Raw genomic sequence first — 15,439 nt, forward strand, 5'->3', positions numbered from 1 at the left:
ATCTGCTACAAAACCAAAACAACATCACACAGAATTTCAGCATTTAAATAAACACATAAAAAGCATCTGAGGAAATATTCCATATTTATGATGATTTTTCGTGAAAATTGTCAGTTATTTTATCAGATCAATTTTACCATACACATTCAGCATAATGAAACAGTTTCAAACATGATCTGAATTGCTTTCCATCATAAGACACTTGAATGTGGTAGTGATATGCTAATAACTTAACTGAGATGCTATCTGAAAAATGAGGTCCTACAAAAAAAAGTCCAGTCTTTCATTATGTTATGTACTCACACACACACCCACACCCACACACACACACGCACACACTCTCATACGTACTTAGTGTACACAGTGACCTTTTGGTGAGATTCTTTTTTTTTTTTTTTTCCAAATAAAACTTTGAAAATTCTGAGCAGCAGGTAAGCCGACGTGAGAGAGAGAACAGAGCGCCCGGGAGTTTTCACCTGTTCAGGGTAAACGGATGGAGGGAAGTGTTAGAGCCCTAACAGAAAAATCTGTCAATCTCTCACTTTTTTCTTTTTCATACACACTAGTTACACTGTCTGTAACACACTAGTTACAGACAGTGACTAAAATCCTTAAAACTGTGCAGCACAATCTAGTAGAAAACCTAGTCCCACTTCATATTAAGCATCTATATTAATAAATGTATTTACATCTACAATTCAAAAGTAACTAACACACTATGGTCTAAATTATTATAGATAAAATTATTACACTATTATATTAATTGTTACAATATAGCGTAAGAATGACTTAAACCTACATACTCATACTAATTATAAGTGCAATGTGACGACTAGTATACAGTTATATTGGCCTAATGACGATATATGTGTAATTGCAGCGATTACATTAGATTATACAGATTATGTTACAGAGTATTAGAGATGCTATATATCAAGTGGAACCAAACACACTTAAACAGCTAAAACAGAAATCTAATTGTGTAATTGTGAAACTGTGTGTACAAGCATTCCTTCCTCCAGGGTATGTTTTCTCTTTGTATCGTAAAAAGGAGCCTTAAATTATACATGGCAGTGACGTCATCAAGAAAGTCACAGAACTTGAGAAGCTGGTGGAACATGAGAATCCATAGAATGTTCAGAGACATCAGCCGTAGCTGTGCCATCTGCCTGGAAACCTTTAGGGGGTTTTCAGCTGATATGCCCCTTAGATGGCACAAATGAGTTGTGCATCTGCTTTGGGTGGGGCATAGCTGTCGTACTGCGGTGCTACAGGAGCAGGTTGTGGGGTGATTGGAGTAGAGAGCACAGTAAATGGTGATGTTAGAAGCGGGTGGGGGGGTGGAGGGGGGTGAGGATGCTAGGGGGTGTTAAGTCTGAGCTTTACCTCACCAAAGGGCAGGGTGCACAGTGACCAGTCAGCCCGTAAAAGCCTGGAAGTCTGAGTCTGAAACAGCAGAGAGAATGACATAGATGAACCAACTGGAGAAACCACTAACACACACACACACGCACACATATTCAAACACAAATCACATGCAGATGAAGAGGAAATAAAGCATTTGTATGTGCTGGCTAAACAAGATTAAAAAAAAAAAGAAAAAAGAAAACGGAGACAAACTGGGGGAAAGAGAGAAGTGAAAAGACTTAGATGTTGAAAAAGAAAGGTCAAAAAAGGAAGATTTGTATTCATTTTAGAGGAGTTTGAAGATGATTACGATAAACTGCTAAATTAGCATTTCTGTAACAGCTACAGCAAGAATCTGAGCATTCCAGACATTAATGCTTAGGTTATACGAGTCACAATTTCTTATGAGAGAGAGGGAGGGAGGGAGAGATAAAGAGAAAGAACAAATATATCCCATTAAGTAACATTCATTCATTCATTCACTCATTCATTCTCTAAGCCGCTTATCCTAATTCGGGTCACGGGGGGTGCTGGAGCCTATCCCAGTGCTCACTGGGCGAAAGGCGGGGAAACACCCTGGACAGGTCGCCAGTCCACCGCAGCATAAAGTACCATCAATACACTAATAAAACTGCTAAATCTCTGAAGCGTTTTACCCAGTCTCATAGCTAGTTCCGGTCAACCGGTGGTGAAAGTTGCGAAATATTGGCCCCACGGTGTCACACCACCAAACAGAGAGTAAGATCTGCATCCCGTTCAAACCATCAAACCAAACTGAAGTCAAACCATTTCTTCAGTGTTGAAACGTTTGCCGATAACAAAAAAAAAAAAAATCAACCATAACAAGAACAACCCAGCATTTTCTAAAGAATACCGCATTAACTCAACTAATTTGTTTCCAGCTTTTATTGTCCTTCCTATTAGTGTTAACAATTGCAAACAAACAATAAACAATTAAAACAGGCAAATGTAAAAAAATAAAAAGAAGAAAACATGTATAACATAGGAAATTTGAAGCACCCACTTGTCACCAGCCTTTAGTCCTCTATACTGACATGCATTTACGTGCATGTGTTCATTTGTCAATAGAGGAAGGATGGTGCAGACATATCAACTACATTGATCTGGGGCGAAATCGATTAACAATGCATAATCAATGCATGCTTCACTCATTAAAATAAAAAAAAAAAACTTCAACTTGGTTTTAGTTTCTTTTGATAGAAAGGGCTGCTACAAACTTTAATTATGATATAAATGTTAAACTGTCTATGGCATAAACATTCAGTCATTACTGTGCTCAGAGTAAAACTGGCACATTCGATATGTAATTCTCAACACTGATCACTTCTCAATCCTCCCAGAATATAAGACATTCCGAACACTGTTTAATTCCTAACTCGTACATTTTGTCCTTTTTTTTTTTTTTTAGAAATAAATTCAACTTTTCAACACTGCTGATCAGTCATTAATTGTACATTCATCACTTTTGAAAAAACAGCTATGAAAATATTTGTTCAGCTGAGCTGAGCTGCATCCCATAATTGAAATATCAAGGTTAAAATATTGCTTCAAGTTTAACTTAAACATTAGTGTCTGCAATCTTTAATGGCACATCTCCTACTGTAGAAATGCTGAAAAACGCTTATTTTAGTGTTGTTTGGAGAAATTCCTCAGTGCCTGAAAATTCCACCCTAAACATTCCTCAAATACGTACGAAAGAATTCCACACGGCAGCAGAAGAGGGGCCGACGCGTCAGTCCAACAGAGAGTCTAAATTCTCTTCTTAGAGACACTAGACAGACATGCTGCTTCAGACCACATGTCATTGTGCCTTCTATTCAGTGAAAAACCATGTATGACATCATCATTACTCAGTCAAATATTGTCCTTACAGTGGTTCAACAGCAATTTTGCTTCAATTCGCTATTAACTGGAATAAGTCCTCCACAACAAAGATAATCTTTTTGGCTTAGTGTATTGACTAGTCTGCAGAAAACTAACTTCCCGTCATTCAAACTGAAAATATAAAAGTTACATTAGACCAAGTGCAAACCATTTAGTTCAGGGTATTCTTGAGTCTGAAGCTGAGGAGTCGAATTAGCAAGATAAGCTACAGACGCTCTGAACCTGAGCTTGAGTACTGAAGCGACAGCGTCACAGACGAATGGATGACTAAGGCGTGGCACGTGTAAACTGCACTGTTTCATGCATCCTCTGTAAAACGTCCTTTTGAATGGTTAACATTCACGACTTGGCACTGGACTTCTGAAGCATCGCGAGGGTTTTGAGTAAGCAATTCGTTTACTATCCAAAGTACACAGTTGACACTTAAGCGATGATTCCTGTAAACACTACAGAGTAACACAGTGACACAGTGAAGGCCCTGTATTGCAGCAGGACATGCTTTGGGCCAGAGAGACAGGGCACTATCAGTCAAGGCACTGCACAAACTTGACAAGGCAGCTTTTTTTTTTTTTATATAAACATAACATCATCAGCTTGACTCAAGAGTAAAATTGAGGGAAAAAAAAAAAGAACAATTAAAGTCGCAACTCTTTTGGGCTCCGCCCTCATACCGCCCAAAGGCAAAACGCTGTACCACCACGCGCGCAAACACACACACGCTAACACACCACGCAACGACACTTTCTCCTCTTTTTCACCGTGCTCTTCTTGTTTGCTTCATTCTCTGCATCTTCTACTACAACAGGCCCTTGGCTACAATTCTGCTCTGTCCCCACCGGCCCTCTCTCCGTCCCTCTGTCTTTCCGCGGAGAAGGCTGCGTGCTTTGCGTCGCGTTCCCCGTACTGCTCTGCTCTACTTTGTGCTGCTGTACGTTAACCTTCCATTTCTTTTCGCCATCCTTTCCCCTGATATGTGTCACCCTTACACCCCCGGCACCTGAGAACACGTCCTGGGCAGAGGCCGCTTTCTGCTGCGCTTCCAACTCCGACAGGCTGTAGGCTAGCGCCATCTGCAGGTCCTCGTCGTCGCTGTCGTTCGCCTCGGAGTGGAAGAAAGGGGCGGAGCTAAAGGAGCGTTGGGTGGAGTTGCGGGTACCGGAAGGGTCAGCGTGGGTTGCTCTGGGATGCGAGATCTGAGGTTGGGAGGACTGGGACGACTGTTCTCTGCGACTCAGTTCCAGTGCGAGCGCCATTTCATCCTCCACACCTGCGAAAAAAAACCCAAAACAGCCCAGTTCAGACCTGTCACATTTCTGTAATCTTGAGGTACAGTTCAATTCAGCGTAACTGTATGTAATGAGTAGACCTTGTTCATGATTCAGCAAAAAGTTACCATTAATGAGGACAGTCTTCAGGACCCCATCCTCCTCAATCTCTGTTCTTTCCTGACCATTCTCTCTGATCCTGTCAGAAACAAAAGATCCTAAGTCAGCAGCAGGGTGACAAGAATAAAGGCTGCAAAATCCTTATCACAATGTTGTGTTTCAAAAGAGAAAATCTTAACTGGACAATAAACACTGATACAGTCACAAGCATTTGGGTGATACCAGCTTTCTCTAAGAGTTTACAATGATGATAAGGCGACGCACTAAAGTATGTGTAACTCAGTTAGTGTCTGTATTTGAGCGCGAATAAATGGAATGTAACGGAATTGCTTATTGATGGTACTTATTTGTACTTAACTGTTTCTTACAGCAGTCTGTCAATAACAATAACAATGATTATGTGAAAGTGTGAGCAGTCAAACAGTAACTGGAGTTACACTATACCAAAACTGCCTGTTTGAACAGAAACTGTTTGCTAATTAGACTGAAATGGGAGAAAATAAAACATAATCTAAACTGGAATGACATTCGACAGAGAAATGTAAACTGACTTTCTGGTGGTTGTGCTTTTCCCGTTGACAACGCGCGTGGAGGTGGAGACAGATTTGAAGTTTCCTCCGCCCATGTTTTCCATTCCTCCCAGAGAGGAGGAGAAGGATGTGAAATCCACTAAAGGATTAGAGAGAAGAGCATGTTATTTAAAGAACTTGATGAATACCCAACTAGATGGAATAGCTGTCTCTGCTGAGTATAAATCTACTTAGAAAGACGTAATAAAAGACAATTTTGGTGAGGGAATTTTGGACTAAAGAATTTTACCTCCAGCTGATGGGAATGAAAAAAATCGACCAGGGCCCAGTCTGGAGGAGGAGCCACGGAGCCCACTATGCATACCTCCAAACGGGAAGTCATCTGAAGACAGAGAAACAAACAGAGAAATTGAGAAAGAGAGAGAGAGAGAGAGAGAGAGAGAGTGTAAGTGCTAATAGTAGCACATTCATGAATACTGGGATGGAAACAAAGGGATGAAGGCTAGAGAATGTGTGATAAACGTCTGAGAACTGGGGGTGTGGAGGAAGATCTGACACAGAGCACAGTTACAGCACTCTGAGAATGGGGCAGGGTCGGCTTACTGATAAAACCTTTGAATGAATGACTCTTATGAACTGACCAAAGAAACTGGCAAAAGGATCCTCGCCCCCAAAGAACTCCCGAAAGACTTCATCTGGGCTGCGGAATGTGAATGTGAATCCTGGGAAATCTCCGGAACTCGAAGAGCCATCAAATCCTGACGGGATGCAACGACAGAAAGAAATAAGTGGTTAACATAATAAAAAAAAAAAGGACTTATCCAAGTTATTCACTCAGGTGATAAACAAAAAGCAATGCAGATTCAGTCAACGACAAACTAAAAGCTAAGAAAAGTTACTCACCGGACACGCCTGATTTCCCATAGGAGTCGTACGCCTCTCTTTTGTTTCCTTGGAGACAAAAAAGATACAACAGGACACTGTCAAAGTCATAAAGAAGGTCTGGTAGAGGAGTGGAATGGTGAAGATGCTGTGTTATGATCCAATCCTGCTCAAGTATGAGAATGTGATCTTACTGTCAGACAGGACTTCATACGCCTCAGCTATTTCCTTAAATTTCTTCTCTGCCTCTTCTTTGTTGTCAGGGTTCTTGTCTGGGTGCCATCGTAACGCCTGTTTTCTGTAGCTGCAGAGACATTTGAATCCCACACACAGATTTAAGTAGAGCTACGCTGATACCTAGTAAACATAATAGCAAAGCTACACCGCACACCCGGTCAGGTCAGGGAAAGTTAATAGTACTTCTGCCAATTGATACAAGCTGTGCAACTCAAAACTTCCTATCTGATACATCAAAATAATAGGAACAGAAAAATTTAAAATCTACCCGACAAAATAAGTTAACAAAGATAAGACCATTTGACATGCTCTCTAGTACCAAGCTTCTGCTGACCTGTTAAGAGTAAGGAACATAATCATCTAAATGTAGAACAGTGCTTAACTGCAGTAGGACTCATAACACATTCACACCACATTGAAGAAAAAGTACAGAAAGACCAGAAGGAAGAGGAAATGTCAAGCAGACAGCAGTGCACAAGAGTTTGGACAACATTACGGCAGAGAAACTTAATACCAGTCCAGGAGACAACACTGGCCAGTGTGCCTGAACACTGCTGAGTCATGAATGTTAAAGCAGATTTAGCCCAGTCATTCTACTGCTGTACCTTTTAAAAATGGCCTTTCTTTATACAACCATGGCTTAATATTTTTCTCTTGGTATCTTTCTTTGAATTTTGCTCCTCACAGTGGAATCTGCATGTCAGAGAAATTCTTGTTCATGATATGTGGGTACACAGACGTGTAATAAACAAGATAGGGTAACTGGGGGAAATAGGATAATAATAATAATAATAATAATAATAATAATAATAATAAGTTCTACAGGGGCAGGGGTGAAAATATACTTACGCTTTTTTAATGTCATCAGGAGTGGCATTTCGTGACACTCCTAGAATGTCATAATAATCCACCATGACTGTCCCTGTTCTCAGCACCTGCCCAGAAAACAACAGAATAAGAAGAGCATTTTCTCAGTTTCCCTAATTTTGCCTAGTGTTTTATTTATTTATTTATTTATTTATTTACTTTCTTTCTTTCTTTCTTTTTTTTTTTTTTTTTTTTTTTTGCTTTTATTCTACAGTTTCACTGCTCTTGAACTTCCCTCCAAAACACAATCCCAGCATGATAATAACAGTGTTGTGACTATCATATGCCACAAAACATCTTTTCAGACTCAACGTTAAGGACAAAGTCGTTAAGCTGACATGGTCTACGTAAAATGTATAATGGCTACGCGTCTTCTGTCTTGTTTCGAAGAAATGTGAATAAGGCACCCTCGATATTTCGTGAACTTTTGTTTGCCCGAGACGCATGCATGACGTCACCAAATAAGTATAAATTGTACTACTGCACATACTTCATTCATGCTTCACCCTTGATTCCATTTAAGCTAGCTGATCTATGCGTTTGACATGCTAGTGACACTAGCGCTGATGCAGACACCCATTGCTTACTGGACAGGGTGAGTTGGCTTAATTCACCGAATATAGCTCACGGTATTCCCCTCGTGCCTGGCGTTACGCCTACCCATGGCTCGAGCTCTCTGGAAGCCGGACACAATGTGGTGTTATTTCCAGCTCAAACTTTTCGATTTGTTTGGGCCATACGGCAAGTGACAGCTGCCGTGCTTACCCACCTGCTGTCATCGTGTTGTTTTAGAGTCGAACAATTTAGCATGAACCCAAGTTCTGCTTTATTATGCTCTCTGTTCTCTGTAATGGTGTTTCATTAACGCTATGTTATAGCACCGGTTTGTACGTGTGCATTCATATCTCATGGCGACAGAGTGTGCTTACCTTTTTTAGAAGTGTCCACTGCGGAGGAACACTAGTGACTCTCCTCGTCTGCTCTGCTGTAAATAGAGATGTATTATTTCAGTAAAGTCGCTGGAATGCGTTTCGTAACAGCCTATCCAGAAAAGCAGATGTACAGCCAAGAGGGTACTCGACGCTCTTTTCTCTTTGTATACAGTGGACGTAGAAGTCAACCAGTTACCGAGGATCTACATTGGCCCTCTGCGTTTCATTACTTCGATGGGCTTGACTCCACTTCTATATCTGCGTCTCCCTCGTCCTTCTCCGCCGCCCTACGTCATAATCAGCTGAGACAGAACGTACAGGAAAAAAAATAGAACGTCTAGAACATGCCAGTGTTTTGCAACGTCACTAGCTCCGCCTTGTTCTCTCGTTACAGCCGTAGACCTTGCAACAAGTGGTAGGACAAACATAAGTAATGTCAGTGACACTACTTGAATGTTTAGATTTCGTTATATACCTCAGGTGGGGAACGGTTGAATCACGACTTATGGCTTGCAATTTTGGCTGGAGTCTTAAACGTATATGTTTTTCTTCTCAACATAACATGAACAGAAACTGAAAGCCAAATAAATAAATAAATATGTTCTTTTATGTTCTTCTAGCTCCATGCAAAAATCAGCTATTTAATGAGGGTGAAAACCACAATGTGTTGTCTTTCATTTAAAGCCACTGCAGCAAGTGTTTAATCTATAATGTCAACTGATTTATGTGTTCAAATATTTAAACCCCTCAGTATTTTAACTGAATGTGTATACTATCGTTGTTACAATGCATTTCTTTTTCACTCTCAAAATGGATGTTCACCACTGCAATTTACTGTTCACAAAGACTTCATTCTGGTTTCTATATCAAAGAGACCAGAGTACAACAAGACTCTGAAGGGGGAGACATATGGTGATAAGAAATAAAGTGAAATTTCAAGGGAAATGAGTACATTGCTATGTTTAACCTTTGCTGCCTAAAGTAAACGAGATTGAACAAACTTTCTCTCATGAGACAGATCTTTTTTTTTTTTGGTTGATTCCTGTTCTTCAGTACACATTATATGAAACTGTATCCCCAGACACAAGATTCTCCAAAAAAAAAAAAAGAAAAAGAAATGAACAACCACAAAAAATGATCTACGACATTTTTATTCAAACTTAGTCATAGAAAAGGAATGCAAGGAACGTTGGAACATTTGGTTTGCAAATGTCAGAACCAGAATGCATTCTTTACTGCCGTGCAGAATAGCAGATCGCTATTCTACTTCTTTAATACTCTTCTCCTTCTTCGTCCTCCTCTCCCATGCTGTCTGTGCCAACCTCTTCATAATCCTTCTCCAAAGCTGCCATGTCCTCTCTGGCCTCAGAGAACTCTCCCTCCTCCATACCCTCTCCCACATACCAGTGGACAAAGGCCCTCTTGGCGTACATCAGGTCAAACTTGTGGTCCAGACGAGCCCAGGCTTCGGCGATGGCTGTGGTGTTGCTCAGCATGCACACAGCTCTCTGGACCTTGGCCAGGTCTCCTCCAGGGACCACTGTTGGGGGCTGGTAGTTGATGCCCACCTTAAAGCCAGTAGGACACCAGTCCACAAACTGGATGGTACGTTTGGTCTTGATGGTAGCAATGGCGGTGTTGACGTCTTTGGGCACCACGTCACCACGGTACAGGAGACAGCAGGCCATGTATTTACCGTGACGAGGATCACACTTCACCATCTGATTGGTGGGCTCGAAGCAAGCGTTGGTGATGTCAGCAACAGACAGCTGCTCATGGTAGGCCTTCTCAGCAGAGATGACTGGAGCGTATGTGGCCAGAGGGAAGTGGATGCGAGGGTAGGGCACCAGGTTGGTCTGAAACTCTGTCAGATCCACATTCAGGGCTCCATCGAATCTCAGAGAGGCAGTGATGGATGAGACTATCTGGCCAATCAGCCTGTTTAGGTTGGTGTAAGTGGGTCTTTCAATATCCAGGTTTTTGCGACAGATATCATAAATGGCTTCATTGTCCACCATGAAAGCACAGTCAGAGTGCTCCAGGGTGGTGTGTGTGGTCAGGATGGAGTTGTAGGGCTCCACAACAGCTGTAGACACTTGTGGAGCTGGGTAGATGGCAAACTCAAGTTTGGACTTCTTGCCGTAGTCAACAGAGAGACGCTCCATCAGCAGGGAGGTGAACCCGGAGCCAGTGCCTCCACCAAAGCTGTGGAAGATGAGAAAACCCTGGAGGCCTGTACATTGGTCAGCCTTTGGAGGGAAGGAAACATTAGGGACATTATAAAGACTACAATCAAGCAAACATACTCAAACAAACATGGATTTTCATTTTAGCAAAGATATCTACTCAGAGCTTATGTTCCACTTTGAGTGTCAGTGAATAAACAATTCACAAGTTGTTCTTGAGTCAAACGTAGCATTTTGTAGTCATTTCTATAGGGTTTCTTCCCTGGTTTATTTAAAACACGCTTGGATTTGATCATCATAGGACGCAAATAACAGTATCAGTTGTTTTATGGTGTCATAGCACAGACAACTCAATTCATATTTTTTATTCTTGGACTGATAAGGACCGAGGGTTGCATTCTAACTTTACGTAACACCCAAATGAAGAGCTAAAGATTTCACCAGTTTGCGAGTCCGGTCCAGCACTAAGTCAATGATCTCTTTGCCGATGGTGTAGTGCCCACGGGCATAGTTATTGGCAGCATCCTCTTTTCCGGTGATGAGCTGCTCAGGGTGGAACAGCTGCCGATATGTTCCTGTACGGACCTCATCTGAGGGGAAGATACAAACTTACTAAAGGGCTCCTCATTTACAATGTAAATCTGCATTTATTTCGGCCAGTATTCAAATAGCCTGATTTGTTCGAAAAGGTACATATCAGTTTTTGATTAGTTCAAAAGGAACTTTCAGAGAGACCGTCATGTAAACCACTTTGGTTACAAAATCGATTTAAAGATGAATGGCTACTTTTAGAATCTGACATTTTTGTAAAAATATAATTTATTTTTTAAGTTTAAAAAAAAAAAATCTAATTATATATAGCCCCTTACCAATAACAGTTGGCTCCAGATCTACAAAGATAGCCCTTGGAACGTGTTTCCCAGCTCCTGTCTCACTGAAGAATGTGTTGAAGGAATCGTCTCCTCCACCGATGGTCTTATCGCTCGGCATCTGTCCATCCGGCTGGATCCCATGTTCCAGGCAATACAATTCCCAGCATGCATTGCCCATCTGGGAGCCTGCTTGCCCAACGTGCATAGAGATACACTCGCGCTGTATGGACATAAGATGGGGTAATGGACACATGATATCCCAGTCTATCCAGTCATCAAATACTGCCAAATATTATGACTTTTATTGGTTTAGAATGGACTTTACATTGGTTCATATGTATGAGTATCTTTGTCACTTTATATTTCCAAAACCTATAACATGACCAATGATCAAATCATTCAGAATAATATGTTCAATCTTTGACTGCATAAAAATGTTGCTACTTTTAAAGAGTTAAGATAATGTGGCTTTCACTACCCTTAATAAATGAAATGACTTTTGAAATAAAAGGTCAGTCCATTACAAGTGGATACATTTCAGATAGATTTTGTATTTGGCCCCACACAGACTGAGTAATGGAATTAAGAAGTGATTCTTTCACTGCCAACATAAAGATTCCAACATTACCCAGCATGATATAGTTTCAGTTTAAAAATCAATATTTGTTCTGTCACAGTACATTTGAGTGAAGTTGACCACAACTGGACTTAATTCAAAAACCCTCTCTTTTAATCATTTGTTTCTTGTTTTGTCTCTGAGACCTTGTTTTATTTGCCATTTGCTTTTATGAATGTCTATGAGAGCGTAGTGTTTCCATAGGCTGGCTCATCAGGGTTCTGTATTGTAAAGGAAGTAGCCCAGTTCCCTAGAGGGGATGTTACACCCCACCCCCCTCTACTCTCTGTCCTACTCAGTCACACGTCTGCTTTTGTGTAACAGGCAGAGATGTCTCGTCAGAACAGATCTATCCATTCTTCTCCTCTTCAGCAGTCCTCTGTCGATCATGAGCTCATTCATCAACTATGAATGTGTCTCTACGTTATCATAAAGTGGCTTTTCATTTTTTCCCCCCCTCATAGATGACTACACTGCTTTCTATCCCCAACCCCCCTCCCCCCCTGTAGTATTCAGTATGAATAGAAATTGCAGAAGCATGTAGTGCTAATGAACAGTCCATCGAGAAATGAAGAAGTGACCACTGCAAATCCTGCTGAAATCTGTGCGAGTGTCTGGGATTTGACTTTGAAAGGCCTAAGCCACATCCTGTTCCCGAGGAGAGGCACGCTATGTGTCTCGAATCCCAGTTCAAAGCAAAATTCTCCACGGATGTCTAAACTCTGCATACTTCACACAGTGCACTACTCTAATAGCATTTCTAAATGTTCAGGTTTTCATATGCTCCAGTACAAAAATTCGAAAAAAGCAGAACATTTATAGAAAATATAAAAAGAAAAATCAAACAAGAAACTATCACATGCTCATGTTCTGTTTCCTGTCTCTCAAAACACTCGGATACTAAAGAAGTAGGCTTTGTGTCTCATTTTTAAGGAAAAAAAATGCAAAAAGAACAAAAATAGGACTTAATCTACTTCAGCACTCACCATCTTGACAGATTTTCCTTCTGGCCGACTTGAAGATTCGGAAAAAAGAAGGCAGTGGTAGAGAAGAGAGTGAGAGGTGGGGTTTTTATAGCAAGGGAGGAGAGGAGTGGAGAGCAGGAAGCTGGTTGGCCTGTGGGTGTAGGACAGAATTAAATAGGAGGGCCGGCCTTCTACTTTGTCTCTCTTGGGAATTTTGGGGTTATGAGTCATAAAACAACATCTGGACATTTGACTCTGAAGCTGGCAGTCTCCTTAGGCGTATTTAAAGGATTTTTACTTGTTATATAGGGGTTGTATCTATTGCCTCAATGGAGCTTTTTTTTTTTTTTTTTTTTTGCAATCTACATGTAAGGACCCCCCCCCCCCCCACCACCACCCCCCGAAAGGTTGCTTGTATATCACAGAACACTTGAGATGGACTCATTAAGAATGGTAATTGTTTTGAGGGATTCTAATTAAACACAGTACATTTTGTAAGAATGACAAAAACAAATACGAAACATACCCATTTGGTGTCAGTTTAATATCAGTGTTAGAGTGTTGGTGAGGTTGTAAACAGCATGCAGTGCTCCTAGCATTATATATGAACTTAAACAAAGCTCTACTGTGTGGAAATGGAGACAAGCCAAAGCAGGTGGTCTTTGGTTACACTCATTCCAATATACAGAGAGAGGAACGGGATCACATTAAATAATGGACTGTTTTGTTCTAAGACCTGAGGGTTGTTACACAGCATAGGAATTCCTCTGACAGAATAAAACACAAAACACATTGTATTCTAGAGCTAATACATTTCTTCAGCAGAAAATAATGCTTGTTGTGTTTTGTCTTTGCGCACACAGAAGAAACCGAGAAGTATATTTGATCATATCCTACTTATCGACGCAATGAAGGTCTATCATATTCATCTTCTCCTGTGGGATTTTCTCTTTTTGTTAATTTGTCTGTTTTGGTCCTTATTTTAAATGATACAAAAAATACTGACTTGAAGGGTGAAATAAAACTGAAAAGAGAACATGAAATTTTCCAGAAAGTAACCTACAAAGATTACCGTTTGATAGTCTGAAAAAATAACATTGTCAAAATTCATCATCCTCCTCTTCCACGTTGTCTGTGCCAACCTCTTCATAGTCCTTCTCCAAAGCTGCCATGTCCTCTCTGGCCTCAGAGAACTCTCCCTCCTCCATACCCTCTCCCACATACCAGTGGACAAAGGCCCTCTTGGCGTACATCAGGTCAAACTTGTGGTCCAGACGAGCCCAGGCTTCGGCGATGGCTGTGGTGTTGCTCAGCATGCACACAGCTCTCTGGACCTTGGCCAGGTCTCCTCCAGGGACCACTGTTGGGGGCTGGTAGTTGATGCCCACCTTAAAGCCAGTGGGACACCAGTCCACAAACTGGATGGTACGTTTGGTCTTGACAGCAGCAATGGCGGTGTTGACGTCTTTGGGCACCACGTCACCGCGGTACAGGAGACAGCAGGCCATGTATTTACCGTGACGAGGATCACACTTCACCATCTGATTGGCCGGTTCGAAGCAAGCGTTGGTGATGTCAGCAACAGACAGCTGCTCATGGTAGGCCTTCTCAGCAGAGATGACTGGAGCGTATGTGGCCAGAGGAAAGTGGATGCGAGGGTAGGGCACCAGGTTGGTCTGAAACTCTGTCAGATCCACATTCAGAGCTCCATCGAATCTCAAAGAGGCAGTGATGGATGAGACTATCTGACTGATGAGCCTGTTAAGGTTGGTGTAGGATGGACGTTCGATGTCTAGGTTTCTACGACAGATGTCATAAATGGCTTCATTGTCCACCATGAAAGCACAGTCAGAGTGCTCCAGGGTGGTGTGTGTGGTCAGGATGGAGTTGTAGGGCTCCACCACAGCTGTGGACACTTGTGGAGCTGGGTAGATGGCAAACTCAAGTTTGGACTTCTTGCCGTAGTCAACAGAGAGACGCTCCATCAGCAGGGAGGTGAACCCGGAGCCAGTGCCTCCACCAAAGCTGTGGAACACCAGGAAGCCTTGAAGACCAGTGCACTGGTCAGTCTGTTACAAAAAGCACAGATATTTAGAATTACATTATAGAACCAGTGTGTAATGCGTGAATAGTCATAAAACAAACCATTAATGTAATCAATTGCAATTAATTAATCTTTTTAGAGGGCAACATCATCTTCGCCTCCGCACCAGTTTACGAATCCGGTCCAGGACTGAATCAATGATCTCTTTGCCGATGGTGTAGTGCCCACGGGCATAGTTATTGGCAGCGTCCTCTTTTCCGGTGATGAGCTGCTCAGGGTGGAACAGCTGACGATAAGCTCCTGTACGGACCTCATCTGAGTGTGAAAATAAAAATATTCTGAGCCGTTAACACACAAATATTTGGTAGCACCATACTTTGGGTGTGTAATGCAATACTATGATAATGCAAGTTGTTAACAAGCATTATTCAGTTTAATATGTCTTTATCTATTCCATTATTTAAAACATTCTTACCAATAACAGTTGGCTCCAGATCTACAAAAATTGCCCTTGGAACATGTTTTCCAGTTCTTGTCTCGCTGAAGAATGTGTTGAAGGAATCATCTATTCCTGCAATGATCTTATCACTGGACATCTGCCCATCTGGCTG

General features: G+C 41.5%; 3 protein-coding genes across 5 annotated transcripts; all 3 read right to left on the reverse strand.

The window, feature by feature from the left end:
• Positions 1-104: 104 nt before the first annotated feature.
• dnajb2 (DnaJ heat shock protein family (Hsp40) member B2) lies at positions 105-8,421 on the reverse strand. Of its 3 annotated transcripts, XM_030785718.1 has the most exons (11): positions 8,143-8,333; positions 7,196-7,281; positions 6,304-6,413; positions 6,131-6,178; positions 5,869-5,985; positions 5,517-5,609; positions 5,249-5,366; positions 4,706-4,776; positions 4,310-4,579; positions 1,387-1,446; positions 105-476 (listed from the first exon to the last, which is right to left on the reverse strand). In XM_030785718.1, exons 2-10 carry the CDS (start codon positions 7,258-7,260, stop codon positions 1,418-1,420), a joined length of 921 nt encoding a protein of 306 aa, XP_030641578.1. In that variant the 5' UTR covers positions 7,261-7,281; positions 8,143-8,333; the 3' UTR covers positions 105-476; positions 1,387-1,417. The 3 variants fall into 3 exon arrangements, with proteins under 3 accessions (XP_030641578.1, XP_030641577.1, XP_030641576.1); XM_030785717.1 differs by lacking the exons at positions 105-476; positions 1,387-1,446 and adding an exon at positions 8,342-8,421 and having other exon boundaries at positions 2,299-4,579; positions 8,143-8,198; XM_030785716.1 differs by lacking the exons at positions 105-476; positions 1,387-1,446 and having other exon boundaries at positions 2,299-4,579.
• A 948-nt stretch (positions 8,422-9,369) lies between these two features.
• LOC115822066 (tubulin alpha chain-like) lies at positions 9,370-12,840 on the reverse strand. Its single transcript, XM_030785715.1, has 4 exons — positions 12,806-12,840; positions 11,201-11,423; positions 10,773-10,921; positions 9,370-10,394 (listed from the first exon to the last, which is right to left on the reverse strand). The coding sequence occupies exons 1-4, from the start codon at positions 12,806-12,808 to the stop codon at positions 9,417-9,419; spliced, it is 1,353 nt and encodes a 450-aa protein (XP_030641575.1). The 5' UTR covers positions 12,809-12,840; the 3' UTR covers positions 9,370-9,416.
• Positions 12,841-13,884: 1,044 nt separating this feature from the next.
• On the reverse strand, positions 13,885-15,439 carry LOC115822069 (tubulin alpha chain-like). Its single transcript, XM_030785720.1, has 3 exons — positions 15,304-15,439; positions 14,995-15,143; positions 13,885-14,853 (listed from the first exon to the last, which is right to left on the reverse strand). Exons 1-3 carry the CDS (start codon positions 15,422-15,424, stop codon positions 13,885-13,887), a joined length of 1,239 nt encoding a protein of 412 aa, XP_030641580.1. The 5' UTR covers positions 15,425-15,439.

The sequence above is a fragment of the Chanos chanos genome, chromosome 10, assembly GCF_902362185.1.
Source record: "Chanos chanos chromosome 10, fChaCha1.1, whole genome shotgun sequence".
NCBI lineage: Eukaryota > Metazoa > Chordata > Actinopteri > Gonorynchiformes > Chanidae > Chanos > Chanos chanos.